This window comes from Polypterus senegalus, chromosome 14 (assembly GCF_016835505.1).
Source record: "Polypterus senegalus isolate Bchr_013 chromosome 14, ASM1683550v1, whole genome shotgun sequence".
Classification (NCBI taxonomy): Eukaryota; Metazoa; Chordata; class Cladistia; order Polypteriformes; family Polypteridae; genus Polypterus; species Polypterus senegalus.
The window spans coordinates 1,470,361-1,484,858 of NC_053167.1; the positions used below are offsets into that span (position 1 = coordinate 1,470,361).

General features: G+C 40.1%; 1 protein-coding gene across 1 annotated transcript in view; it reads right to left on the reverse strand.

Annotated features, from left to right (window-relative positions):
• The window catches only part of ptpn1 (protein tyrosine phosphatase non-receptor type 1), a 103,791-nt gene that overhangs the window by 13,032 nt on the left and 76,261 nt on the right, over window positions 1-14,498 (reverse strand). Inside the window, exons 7-8 of the mRNA XM_039734622.1 lie at window positions 13,053-13,214; window positions 10,575-10,804 (exon numbers count right to left, since the gene is read on the reverse strand). Coding sequence (XP_039590556.1) covers window positions 10,575-10,804; window positions 13,053-13,214 — 392 coding nt within the window. The remainder of the gene's footprint in view (window positions 1-10,574; window positions 10,805-13,052; window positions 13,215-14,498) is intronic.

Sequence of the window (14,498 nt, forward strand, 5' to 3'; positions counted from 1 at the left end):
CACCAAACTGCTCATGCTGAATGATGTTACAGGCAGCATAATGTTCTCCATGGCTTCTCCAGACCCTTTCACTTCTCTCACGTGCTCAAGGTGAACCTGCTCTCATCTGTAAAAAGCACAGGGCACCAGTGGTGCATCTGCCAATTCTGGTATTCTATGGCGAATGCCAATCAAGCTGCATGCTGCTGGGCAGTGAGCTCAGGGCCCATTAGAGGACATGGGGCCCTTGGGTCACCCTCATGAAGTCTTTCTGGTTGTTTGGTCAGAGACATTCACACCAGTGGCCTGCTGGAGGTCATTTTGTAGGGCTCTGGCAGTGCTCATCCTGTTCCTCCTTGCCCAAAGGAGCAGATACTGGTCCTGCTGATGGGTTATGGACCTTCTATGGCCCTCTCCAGCTCTCCTAGAGTAACTGTTTGTCTCCTAGAATCTCCTCTATGCCCTTGAGACTGTGTAGGGAGACACAGCAAACCTTCTGGCAATGACACGTATTGATGTGCCATCCTGGAGAAGTTGGACTACCTGTGCAACCTCTGTAGGGTCCAGGTATCGCCTCATGCTACCAGTAGTGACACTGACTGTAGCCAAATGCAAAACTAGTGAAGAAACAGTCAGAAAAGATGAGGAGGGAAAAATGTCAGTGGCCTCCACCTGTTCAACCATTCCTGTTTTGGGGGTCATCTCATTGTTGCCCCTCTAGTGCCTCTGTTGTTAATTCCATTAACACCACAGCAGCTGAAACTGATTAACAACCCCCTCTGCTACTTAACTGACCAGATTAATATCCCATAAGTTTCACTGACTTTATGCTATACTCCGATTAAAAAGTGTTCCTTTAATTCTTTTGAGCAGTATATTAGCCCCATGTTAATGTTTGTTTTCAAAACACACCTACACTAATTAACCAATCAGCTTTGAAACCACACCTGTGCAGTCAATTGGCTTCCTAACAACACTCAATCAGCACAAAGACTCCCAAAGAACAGGACTCTTGAACACGAGAGGAACTACTGTTACTGACCATGCCAAAGAAAGGAAATCAGTCTGGAGCTCAGAAAGAAGATAGTAGAGGCTCATGATAAGGTGCAAGGCTACAATGCCATTTCAAAGCGATTCACAGTGTCTAGAACTGCTGTACATTGCATCATTGCCAAGCACAAGGAGACAAATTCTGTTAGAAACAAACCTGGCCAAGGCCGTAAGCGCAAGACTTCAAGAACTCTGGAGAGAAAAATAGTCAGAGAGGTCAGCAAGGAACCCCGGACATCTGCCAAGATGATTGTGGCTGACCTGGCCTCTTCTGGAGTTGATGTTTCAAGGAACACAGTTGTGAGGGCTCTTCACCGTGGTGGGCTTCACGGCCATCGTCCCAGAAGAACCCCTTTACTCAAAGAGCAGCACATCACAGCCCGACTGAGGTTTGCCCGTGAACATTTGAAATGTAAGGATGATTTTTGGAAGTCTGTGCTTTGGTCTGATGAGACTAAACTGGAACTGTTTGGGTACATGGATGTTGGTTATGTTTGGCGAAGAAAGGGACAGGCCTTCAACCCTAGGAACACAGTTGCCACAGTTAAACATGGTGGTGGGAGCATCATGCTGTGGGGCTGTTTTGCAGCCTCAGGCACAGGGAGCCTTGTTCGGGTGCATGGCATCATGAAAAAAGAAAATTATGTTGACATTCTGAGGGAGAATATGCAGAAATCTGCTCGTAGTCTAGGCTTAGGTCGTCGCTGGGTCTTCCAACAAGACAATGACCCAAAGCATACATCAAAATTAGTTCAACAGTTTTTCAAGGATACCAAAACCAAGATCTTGGAGTGGCCCGCACAGAGCCCAGACCTCAATCCCATTGAGAATCTGTGGCGAGTGCTCAAAGTGAATGTCCATGCTCGGAAACCACGCAATTTGGACCAGCTAGAACAATTTGCAATGGAGGAATGGACCAAAATCCCTCAGGAGACCTGTGCTAATCTAGTAAAGACCTACTCTAATAGATTGTTGTCAGTTGTGGCTCAAAAAGGGTACAGTATTGACTATTAATGAGCATGGGGCTAATAATTTTGGATGTCTCATTTTTGCCCTTTCTTGTTTCCACTCAGTGTGTCAATACAATATCCAAACTACAATTAGTGGATCTTGTTATTTTGGACACAGATACGCTTTAAAAAACAAACATTTGTTGTTAATGGTCATTTTCATATTGGAATCAGGAGTGTTGCCTTATTTCATAAGGGGGCCTAATAATTTTGGCCACAACTGTATCTTTGCGGTGTTAGGACTTCCTCCACAGGGGGAACGGCATCTATCTAAAAGTGGATTTAGAACACAGTCCCCAGCCATTATAACTTTGAGTGTTCAGATTGGGAATGGATGCAAATATATTTTGTATAAATTTCTTATCATCAACATTAGGTGCATAAACATTTATCAAAATCATTTTACAGTTAGATAAGTCTCCCATGACCATTACATATCTCCCTTCAGGATCCAATACTACATCTGATGCTACAAATGGTACTGTTCTATGGATGAGAATTCCCACACCTCTAGTTTTCTTCGGAAAACTAGAATGGAACATTTGGCCAGTCCTGTCTTTTTGCAGCCGGAACTGATCCTTGCTTAGTAAGTGGGTTTCCTGTAAAAATACTATTTTAGCATTTAGACCTGTTGGGTGAGAGAGTACTTTCTTTCTCTTTAATTCGTGATTCAGGCCTTTAACATTCCAGCTTACGAAGTTAACTGTCCCATCATGGAGACACTGATTCTGAGTTTTTGATGTCATTTTATAGTCTTAACTGGAAGTGAGACAACTTCGGCCTTAATTTCCTATTTCCCCTAGAGTTGTTGCCATGCAGCTTATTATTACGTTGGTAGTTATAATTATAAGATTAATAGAATAGATTAGGTATAGATCAAGCCTGCTCTCTTTCTCTCCCCCCCTTAACCCCCCACCCTCCCTTTTTGCCTCCCCAAGTGAGGCTAAAACCCACTTCACACAGTCCCAGTCCTCTGACATACCCAGAGACAGAGCACATCCAAAGCAAAACAAGCCCCAATGCAGCGGCGTTTAGGTTAAAAGATAGAGATATCTATTACCAATATAGTCTTTAAAAAAGAAAAAAAGAATTTTGCACTTAAAATATATATATATATATATCAGCAATTTTAGTGCATTAAGATGATACACCCAGATAATAAACCCAGGTGATGGTGTTAAAGATGTGTCCAGAATAAGCATAACAAGTCTTAATGCAGTAATAGCAATAACAATAAACCAAGGGTATGATAGTGAACAGTCTCGTTTAGGGAAGAGATGAAATAATTAGAAGAAAAAAAAAAAAAAAGAAAAAGTAATTAAGCACAATAAAACAAACAGATAGCGCCCTAGTAATACTAAATAATAATTAGAATATATGCTGATAAAAACCCGTAATTTAAAACGAATTGATCAGACAGTAGATTATTAATCCTTGCTTTATCATTAACCGCCATGACTCACTATTATGTATCAGAATAGTCCCGGGAACATCTTTCTTAATTCCTTTTCTGCTTCTTCCTTGCTAGCGAAGATATAGAATTGACCCTGCCATTCCACTTTAAGTTTTGCCGGATACAAGAGGCTGTATTTGACGCTGGCTTGCCATAACCGCTGTTTGATGTTGTAGAAGGCTGCGCGTTTAGCAGCTGTTGCTGGAGAGAAGTCAGGGAAGATACGAATGTGGTTATTTTCGAATGTAATATCTTCCTTGTTTCCGAGGAGTTCCATCACCTCTAGCTTAAATGATAATTGTTTAAAACGAACTATAAAAGACCTTGGTCTGGTTCTAATGGTGTTTGATCCGCGTAGGCGATAAGCCGCTGCTATCTCCGATTCTGCTTTAAAGTCGTCCCGGATTATTTTAGAAAAAAGTTCAGCTGCGAATTTCACCGGGTTTGAACTTTCTCGATTCTCAGGCAGACCTTCAATTCTGACATTATACCTTCTACTACCATCTTCCAAAGCAGCCAGTCTGTCTCAGAGTTTTTTGCATTTGAAGCTGACATTTTCTGCTTTTTCTTCAGCACTGGTAGCTAAATTTTCGGCTAATTCAATCCTAGTCATAAATGTCTCCTTGAGATCCTCCAATTGATCAGTAAGTGTTTCAATTTTACCCAGCACCAGTCGCATCTCCACTTGCATTTCTTGTCGCAGCCTTTCATTTGCCTGTTGCAGCATCAGCCGGTGCGTTTCATTTGCTTGTTGCAACTCCTGCCGCAGCGTTTCTTGTATGAGCTCAGCGAACATCACCTGCAGTGTAGACATTTCAATTGTGCTTTCTTGTACTGTAGGTGAAGCGTCAAGCTCTACTGTAGCCGGTGTCCCCCAATATTCCCGGCTCGCGTGGAGTAATTGATATCACGGACTGTAAGGCCTTTTCCAGTTTCTGGTGTTCTTCTCTGATCGGTGAGCTACCGAGATCTGCACTCACGATCGTACATTCGCTCCCCTTTTCACTCTCAGCCGGCGACGATGTAGCGGACCTTGGTCCCTAAGAGTCTGTACTTTCGCCCAGCTGATCCAGGTCTCTCTTTGAAAGGCCGTATCTTGAGCTACGGCTAGCTGATCTTAGCTTGGGGGCAGCTTTAGTTTTCGATTCTTTCGGACCCCCTTTCTTGCTGGCTATGTTTATATATGCTTACATATATACTGTAGCAGTCTCCTTGGGTTGAATAGATACAGGATATCTCAGGATAATAAGCAAATAATATGAAAAACACCACCCCTGCTAGCGGATCTCCACTTCAAACGTCCATCTCTCGCATCGGACGAGACCAACTCCCCCCAGAGTAGACATTTTCAATACCAGAACTGTCATATCCCTCTTGGAGTGGATGCCAACATGGTTATAGGTTTATTCGTCAATCAGTCTCTGCCTCATCCACATCACTCACCATTACTCATCTACTATGTCACTTTGCACTGGCCTGGTGAGCAATTGCTGGCTATTAAACTCCTCTGTACAGAAGCTCTGAACCGCACACTGAAAATAATTATGGGATAACCCTTATCTCTTAGATTAAAATATTACAAAAGTGCACTTCGGGGCTGCCTAATTACGACCTTACCAAGGCCATACCGCTTCAGTTTGACATCACCTCCAGCTCTTTTAGCGCAGTGATATAAAAAAAGACGACGGCTGGGCTTTTACTTATTAAAGGAGTGTGGGATGGTTGGAGATGGGTTTAACAGCAGCTTGCAATACCTAGGATATACAGAACGTCAGTCACTGAGGCAGATAAGCGATCGAGTGTGCCAGGTTTATCAGAGAATTAAATTAGTGAACATACATTGGACTGTGCAACCTTCACATGTACTCAATACATGAAATGTGAATTCCTTTTGTAACTTGTGTGAATAAGAAGCTGCGGGCTAGTAAGTAGATGGCTAACTAATGTCATTTCCTTTGGGCTTGAGTGCATAGCCTGCTTTTATAAACTTGCCAATATCCATTTCTATAAACAGTAACTGTGTGAGGAAAACAGACTGTTCAGTGATATGTCCTGTTTCCAGAAAATAATGTACAGTAGCATGCAATGGCATTTAGTGCTCATCTTAATGTACATGGCGCACACACAATATTGGCCAGTGCAACCTTTAAGTACCTGGTGCGCAGGCTATGGTAAGTGGTGTGTATGAGATATATACATGGTGGGCACGAGATAGTAAGTTGTACGCACCAAATTGTTTCCCAGGAAAGAAATAAACCATATCTCCTCAGGTGCTCTTTACGAGTGTGCAGATGAATACCTGTAAACATAAAGCATGTACCTAAACCCTTACCCTCCCTCAAGCCTAATCTTAACCATAGTGTAACGGGGTACGCGATTGGCATTTCGTAACTGATGTTTTGGGCATTACCTGATGTACGTCATAGGTTTTGCAGGCTGCAGTTAAACCCATCACCAACCATCCCACACTCCATTAATAAATAAAAGCCCAGTTGTCTGCTTTTTTTCACCACGCTACAAGAGCTATAAGTGACGTTAAACCGAAATGCCAAAGACTCGGTAAAGGCGTAATTAGGTAGCCCCAAAGCACACTTTTGTAATATTTTAATCTAACATTATCTCGTACGAACATGAAAACATCTTGTACATATGTAAAAGTATCCCGTATGTACATATGAGAATTGTTATCCCATAATTTTTTTTCACTGTGCAGTTCAGAGCTTCCGTACCTCTGCGATAAAATGTTCATTCTATTTTAATCCACAAAACAACTGGCACAATTAAAACTTGCATTTTCCCCTGGTATAACAGATGCCAGTTTGATTTTAGTACATCATTACATCAGCTAAGGGCCTTATGATAACAAAAGTATTTTGCAAGTTGGTGCTCGTACACCAAAATCCTTATAAACAAGTAGCTCAATGACTTTCACTTATTGAATGAATGTGTATTGTGCATCCAGCCCTGCATGTAGGTCCTCCAACCTACAGGGAAGAACCCGGGGAGTGGTGGTGGAATTGGCACTCCAGCCACCATAAAAAAACCTCACACTCTTCCATTCCATCTGATCTGCTGTGGTGATGAGGTGTCACCCGTTGCATAGCTGCACTCGGATCCTAATCAGGGATAAGGAGGTGGTTTGTCATGTGGTGGGTGTGGCAATGCGCTATATCAGCGTGTGCTCCTAACCGCCTCCTCCTATGAAAGTACTCGTCAGACTCTTTTATAATGACTATTGCATGCTGAATTTCTCACTCCAGTACTCTAGTACTAAATAACTACATGACCTGGAACAGGGACGAACCTAATGTAGATCAAGGCCCCGATGGATAAATTACTGGAGTGACTTCAGACTGTAATTCTCATTTAATGTGCCATGTTGAACTACAGAGCTATAGTGTTTATATTTGCTATTTAAATCAGGGCACCTCCATGGAAATTAATACCTGGATTCAACTCTTAATATTATAAAAATGAACACTATTATTAAGCAAATGTCTTCAAGAAAATTAACAATTAACTACAGTAATTACATTCCAATGTATTTTGTAAATCAAATTATATCTTCTAATTATATAGATTGTCTAAATAGCCAGGCTGAAGAAGATACCCAGCAGGATATGCAATGAACACTTTACAAGTCAAAACCAGCACTTGAGAGTATGAGCAATGGAAAGGCACCAGACCTTGTTCGCCATACCCCTGATCTGTATTTCACATTCTGTAACCTGTGGCTCCTTCTCATACATACATTCATACATATTTGATATATTTCATCTTCTATTATTCTTACATCATGAATAAAATTGTATTTGGTTTATTGCAGCAAAACCATTTAGTTTGTTTGTTTGTTGAAATATAGTCAGTCATTCACCACATCTGAATAAAAAACAGAGAAAGCGATTTATGTAGACATTTGCCGTTCATAAATTGCACAGATCTCTTTGTAGTTCTGGCCTCCTGACCTGAAGGTTAAAACAGAGATGCCTCACTCATCCTACAATTATTAACTAAGGATGAAGGTGCAGAGTGTTTGAACTTAAAGTGCCTATTAAATCTGCCAGTCTCAGAAGGTCACATTTATTTAGACTTTACTGCCCTCTTATGAATATGAACAGAAATAGCAGCCAGCATTTGACAGACTTTCTGTTCAAAGGAAAGAAATGGTTTGAGTGAGGTACAGTATATTGAAGAATACAGCATTTTCCATAGCCATAAAGGGTACAAAAATGCCGCAGTATCAACTATATCATTGAAACAAGATCATAACTTGATCAAAAAAGAGAAAACTCATAATCTGTCCTTCACAGTAGGTCACGAGACTCCATAAATTAAAATCTTTTGTTTTAAACTTTAACAGTACTTCATAGTGCTTAACAGTAGTCCAAGTAATGCACATATTTATGTCTTTCGAATAGTGACTGAACAACTCCAGTATATTATAATTTTGTTTGTCATTTAATATTTTAAGAATATTTTTTCCTTAATGCTACAGCATCTATTGTACAAAACGTATGCTACTTGAAAAATGTAATTCCATTACTTTGAATTTTAATGATCTTGAACTAAACCTAATATATAGCAAGATATTGGAGCTGGATTTAAATGCCAAAGGGATCTGCCAAAAGCCTACATCAAGGCTGACAATGAAATACTTCTTTATTTGTATTTTTATTTTTGGTATTCCCAAATTTACGTACGAGCAGACTTTAATGATACCTTTGTGACAATGCAGACTGGATTTGTTTGCCTCACTAGAAGCTTACAATGCAGATGATGAAGGAAATAAAATGCATAAGCAGACAGCTCACCACAAGACATGAGAAATACACAGCATGTTTACTTGTTGAACACTAACTCCTCTATCACCCCCTGCAAGCAAAAAAGGCAAGATGGCAAATAACAGATAATGAAAAGACTAGATAAACGTATTGTAGTGATTAGCAATTAATTCAAATAAATAAGTTCAAGCAGAATAGAAATGTATTCTTAAAAAGAGCTGAGGCAGAATACCCAGTGCTAGAACTTACAGCAGAGAGATATCTGTGGTATAGCGGGTCAGAATAAAAGGCCAGTTTTAAATAAGTAATTGGCGCACTCGCGGTTTATAGAGGGGGCATGGTAGTGTGGCCGGAGCGGTTCACAGACGTGATGTGGTGCGGGTGTTTCCTAGCTTGTGTGTGCAGGTGAGGAATTGTGCGCATCCATAACTGATGTCAGGAGCTGCTAATCGCACACCTGTGCCACGTCCCCATATAGTAAGAGTGCGAGTGTGAAGCGGAGAGGAAAAAAAAATATAGAGAAAATGAATGGAGGTTAGTGGAAGAAGAGAAAACTGGAAGTGAAGAATCCGGTGCGTGAGAGTGAGTGGGAGCTCGCTATAAAAAGGACAGGCAGGTACGAAAAGTGAGCCCCAGCGGGGTGTTTGGCTGGAATATGGGGTAGTGTGATTGGGTTACTCCTGCTGAGCTCTTGAGAGGAGCAGGAGTGACCGGCAGGTGGTTGGCTCACCTCATAAGGCTGAGGAGGCAGCGGGAGAAAGAGACTTGGGAGGTTGAAGCCCCAGCATGAGCGCCCTGGTCACTGGGGAACCCAAGTCGGTCTGGATCAGCCAAACAAAGCCAGGAATCGGGAAGCTACCAGATCAGTAGTGGTAGGAGAAGGTCAGCTGCAGGTAGGGAGACTCCCCTGGTGCATAGCCCGGATGGGAGAAGCAGGGGGAGAAGCTGGAAGATTGCTTCCAGGTATTGTTTTAACCTCACTTTTAAATGGGACTGTTGATTGGATTTTAACCTCCACCGTTTCACCCTGGTTTTAATGGATTCTTTATTTAATGAAGTTTTGGATCATTGAACTTTATTTGAACACTTTCTTTTGGTTTTGTTTTTTTTAATAAAAACACTGTTTGCACTTTCCACCTTCCCTTTGCTTTGTTTTGGTGTCTTCATTGTCCAGCTCATTCGATTACATTACCAATGGTGTTGGGTTCAAGAGCTCCCAAAAGGGAGATGGGAGCATGGAGCAAGAACCCACATCACCATAAGACCTCTACTCTAGAGCATAGGATAGAACAGGAAAGAAAAAAAATACAAAAGGGTTGTGCAACTTCGTGCTTGTATCCCTTGGCTTTTACATATCCTATTAGAAAGTACCTCTAACCATTTAACTGTTTTTGTTGGTGGTGTTTACAGTACCACTGCATTGTGTGAAATTTGTATTACTTAAGAGTGAACAATAAGATCATAGCTAAGTGATACCTGGGCTCCCATTTGTGCAAGTGTACAGGATGTACTGGGATTCAGGCTTGGAAGCCGGAGAGGTTTGTCTTTGGTTGTGATTACAATGGTGTAGCGGGGCTTTGTAGGCCACACATGTAAGAGGTTATCCCTGGTAAGCACTCTTAGTGGGACAGCAAGAAGTGGATACCACTGAGTTTCTTATACCAAATCAAAATCAAAAGAATACTTAATATGACACTACACATATATTCAGTTTGCAATATTTTAAAATGACAGGCATTTATATCTTTTGAATATCAATTGTAGGAATATTTAGACAGCTACAAAATGTAATCACATTAAATAGACCTTAACTTCATACCAAATAATCTAATCTAAATTCCATAGAAAACTGTCGAGACTGTCTTAATATTAATTCAAATCTCTTCACTTAATGCAGCTGGCTTCCAGGGCATGTATATCATGAGTGTGAAAAACACATTAAATACCCCAAAACACTAAACCTATCCATTAATAAGTTCATTGTGCAACAGATTTGAAGACAAATATATGTACAATATTTTAAATATATTAACATACTCGCTGGATCAATGAAAACATTACCTAAAAGTTATTTGTTTATTATGATCATAATCATGTGAATGAATTCTTTAAGCCAATCATAGTAATTCCTCATTATAGATTAAAGACATATACTTTACCCCATATATTAATTTATGCAAGAGAAATTATAATCATATTTCAAAACAACCACATGCTAATTAGCTATGTGAACGTTAAATGACAAACCTTAATCTACTGAACAGAAGCAGTGCAAATCATGCAGTTTCTTTCATTACATACCTGTAGACATTTATTTCAGGTATCTTCTGTTCCATTATTGTGTCTGTGGCCTCTGATTGTAATGATTTTGCTACTGTTGGTGAAGGGGGGAAAAAGACAGCAGGATCACATGTTCTACCATTTGGTGCATCAACCCCAGGACGTTTTGGAGGCCGAGGAGGAGGAAGTGGTGGTGGGGGAGTGAACTCTGGCGGAGTGTCTTCCTCATTAGACAGCTCTTTCCAAGATTGCTTTAAAAAAAAATAAATAATGATACCTAGATTTTCATAATACGATTCCAAGACATAGTTACTATTATAAGAGCAATGGTAACAGAGCTGGAAATACGCATAGAAAAAGAAAATACAACTATCTGAAATTTTCACTAAACTGTTAGTCTGTGCAGGAGCATTTTAAAATAACAGAATATCTACTATATAATAAAAGAGTAAGGTCCCTCTGTGAAATCCAATTGGTCAGTCTGGCTTAAGTGTTACGTTTAAAAAGAGGAAGTGTGATTGTGACAACCACAAGGAGGAGTAAAGGCATGTGAGGCACACTGAGAACACCACCTTCAAAGACGGCAAATATCAAACTAGACAGGAGGCAAGAAAGGCACCTTGAAAACAATGACAGTCTGAGAAGCAGGCTTTATGGAAACATGCTTGAGAGAGCGAGTGATCTGAAGGGACATTCACACACACGCAAATAAAAGGAAGGCGCTGAAGGTACACATGGAACAAGGACAGCACAATTAAAAAAATACCTATTACTTGTCTTTGACAGGTATTGTGACTAGTAGTTTAATGAAAATATATATCTTATTCAAAATATTCCTTTATTCCCATAGTAAAGAGTAAAACAGCTGTCACGCACGAGTGCATGGGGAGCAGCTTAAGGACCCGACACGCACTGCGACAAGTCATTCCAGGGGACAACGGCAGCGTACTAACCTCTCTCTTATTTTCTCAAAAAGAATGAGGCTCCACCGCTGTAATACCACCCAGACGATCCAAAGAGCTGCAACACTTCCGGGTTCCTTTCTTCCCTCTGGTCCCCATTTGATGATGTCAGCCACCCATCCAGCACCACAGTTTTCCCAGCATCCCACTGTTTAATTTGTGGTCCGACCCCATAAATTGTCCACCTACCTATCCTTCTGTGTCTTAAGTTTTGGAAAACTATTGACCTTATTTTGTTACAGTATACGGGGCTAAAAACCCCAAATCTTTGAGTTTCTGCTTGATTATTACACAGCAGAAAGAACACTCATTTCTTTATTTAGTTGACTTTTAGCATCCTTTTCCATTGTGTAGTGGTACACTAAAAACAGGTAACCTCAGAAAATAAATATTCTCTGAAATTATTAAAATTAGTTAGATTTTCAAGTCTTCACCCTTCACATCAATGTCACTGTCCCTGTTATGGTAATTGTGATTTCCTAGGGATCTGAAAATTCACAGTAATAATAGTAGGTCCTGAAAATGGGAACTTGTGCTTTGATATTCCAGGGATTTTCTGACTCGGCATTAATGAAATGAGCCTTCAACCTGGCAACTTACCAATAAATTCCTAGAACAGCATGTATAAGTGAAAGTGGTTATTGATTAATTAATTAGAAAGGACACATGTACCTAATAAATAATCCATCCTGAGTAGAGTATGTGTTACACCACTAAAAAGGGACAAAATATACAGTCAACTCCAGATAAATCGATACTCTCTGTGCTCAAATTAATTATTAAATGAACTGGATTATTAATATAGTTGGACACGATTTAAGTAATTTTTTTACCCTACACGCTTGCCGCAGCACCCCAAGGCTTTTATTAAACTTCCTTCACTACTGAAGGCATGTTATTTGACATTTGAGAAATGATCTGGAAAAGCATCTTCATGAAGCTGACCGGCTGAGAGCAAATAACAATCCAGTGTATCAAATAACACATCAAACTCTTCTTTATTCCTCCCAATACTACTGCATGTAAACAACCGATGGATCATTAACAACATCAAGCACTTCTTTCAATCTGCTGGATGCTGCTGAGCTTCTCTGGGAATCATCAGATGCAGTGAAGGAAAGTACAATCGTCAGCTGCTTTCGTGCAGCTGGATTTTTCCACGAAGAATCAAATTGTGCAAAAACTCCTTCCGAGATGACGGACGACTTCTACAACATCTTTTCACCGACTTCAGGATCTCTATAGTATCCCGCTCCCCCAGATGCAACGCAAAATCAAGTGAAGATGGCTTGAGACCTTTGAGCATTTGCGGAGAACTCTTTGGCTGTAAAAGCAAAGCAGCTATTTAATCACCCAATTTTTTGCACCCGTAAAATGAATAAATGCAATGTGTATTTGGGCAGTAGAATATCAAGTTGAGCGGATTTTTTCCATTGGGAATACCTAAATTTTATCGAATTAAGTGGGATTATCGAGTTAAGCGGTATTGAGTTATCCGGAGTTGACTGCAGTTCATGACTGTAGCTGTAAAATATACCTGCACAGATGAGTCACCCAAGATGCACTTGGCTCCTTCAATAACTGCCAGGTAGGAAAATCTGAGCTGGTCTGCTGTCTGAATTAATCCCATACGATATTTTCGCATCTCTAACAAAACATCTCTAATTCGAACCGATGAAGGATCTTTTCTAAGAGACATCTAACAGAAACAGAAAAATAGCAAAAGGTTATACATTTTATAAAATATTTCTACTTAAAAGACAGCTGCAATTAAATAAAAGATTACCTACGATAGCAGTATTAGAAAATCATAACAGTTCTCAATATCAAAACAGTTAACTTCCAAGTGCGTATTTAAGACTGTGATTTACATTTCTTGTTTCTTGATGTTTTCACTTTTCTCGATTAGATCGCTACCTTCCTCACGTCTCTAACCACCAAAAACAAATGCTGTTGTTGCAATGTTGACCAACAAACAATACCAAAAACCACCCATAAAAAAAATCCCATTTCTCGTGCTCCATAATCCATCTTCTAGTCATCTAGCTGTATGTTCACTACCACTTGTGGAAAATACTCTCGCGAATGACAGTTAAATCCTCTCAAACATGATTAGCCATGCAATGACTGCTTGAAGTCTGAGAATCATAAACATCACTAGGTGCAGAGTATCTTCTCTGGCCATCTTTTGTATCTGAATTGTTTGATTAGTAAATTTTAAACTGTTGAGCATCAAGGAAAATGTGTCTTTGTCCGAAATATTATGGAGGGTACTGTTATTGACATAACTTTGCGTTATTATGGTGCAAAATGTCAGGCAAGTGTAGCAGTCATTTTTTTTAACCCATGTGAACAAATGAGTTCTGTGGACAGAGGGTATTAAGCTGCGTGTACTCTGTTTTGTGAAAACTGTTGTGTGTCAAACGTAACATGTACGGTATCACTTGAAAATGAAGCATGACACAAAATTCAAGGATGAGGTAAACAGAGCAGAATAGGCCAGGACAGCATTAGTAAAATCTGAGAAGTAGTGTGTTCAAACCATTGTGCAACACTAGAACTCAGTCTATAGAAGGCAGCTTAAAAACTCTCAGTATGTATTGCCAAATACAGAAAACAGTTTACAGACCAAGAGTACTTGAAAGAAGCCTTCCTAAGCAGTCCAGAGGTCTTACTTGATGACTTTCTAGCAAAAGAAACAATTCTGTCCAGAATTAAACATTTGCCAATTTCAGAAAGAACCGTAGAAAGGCGGATTTCTGAAATAGCAGAACACGTCCATTTCCAACAATCAGGTGTCACTGACAGATGCACCAGTGATCAGACATATAGAAAATATTTGCCCTTGCAACAGATGGGACCCTTGCTGTGGTGGGGAAGCAGAGATGATTTGTGAGTGTAATTGAAGTTAAAAAAAAAAATCGGACCAGTCACCCAGTCAAAGTTTCAATGCATTATTCACCATGAATATATAAGAGCCCAA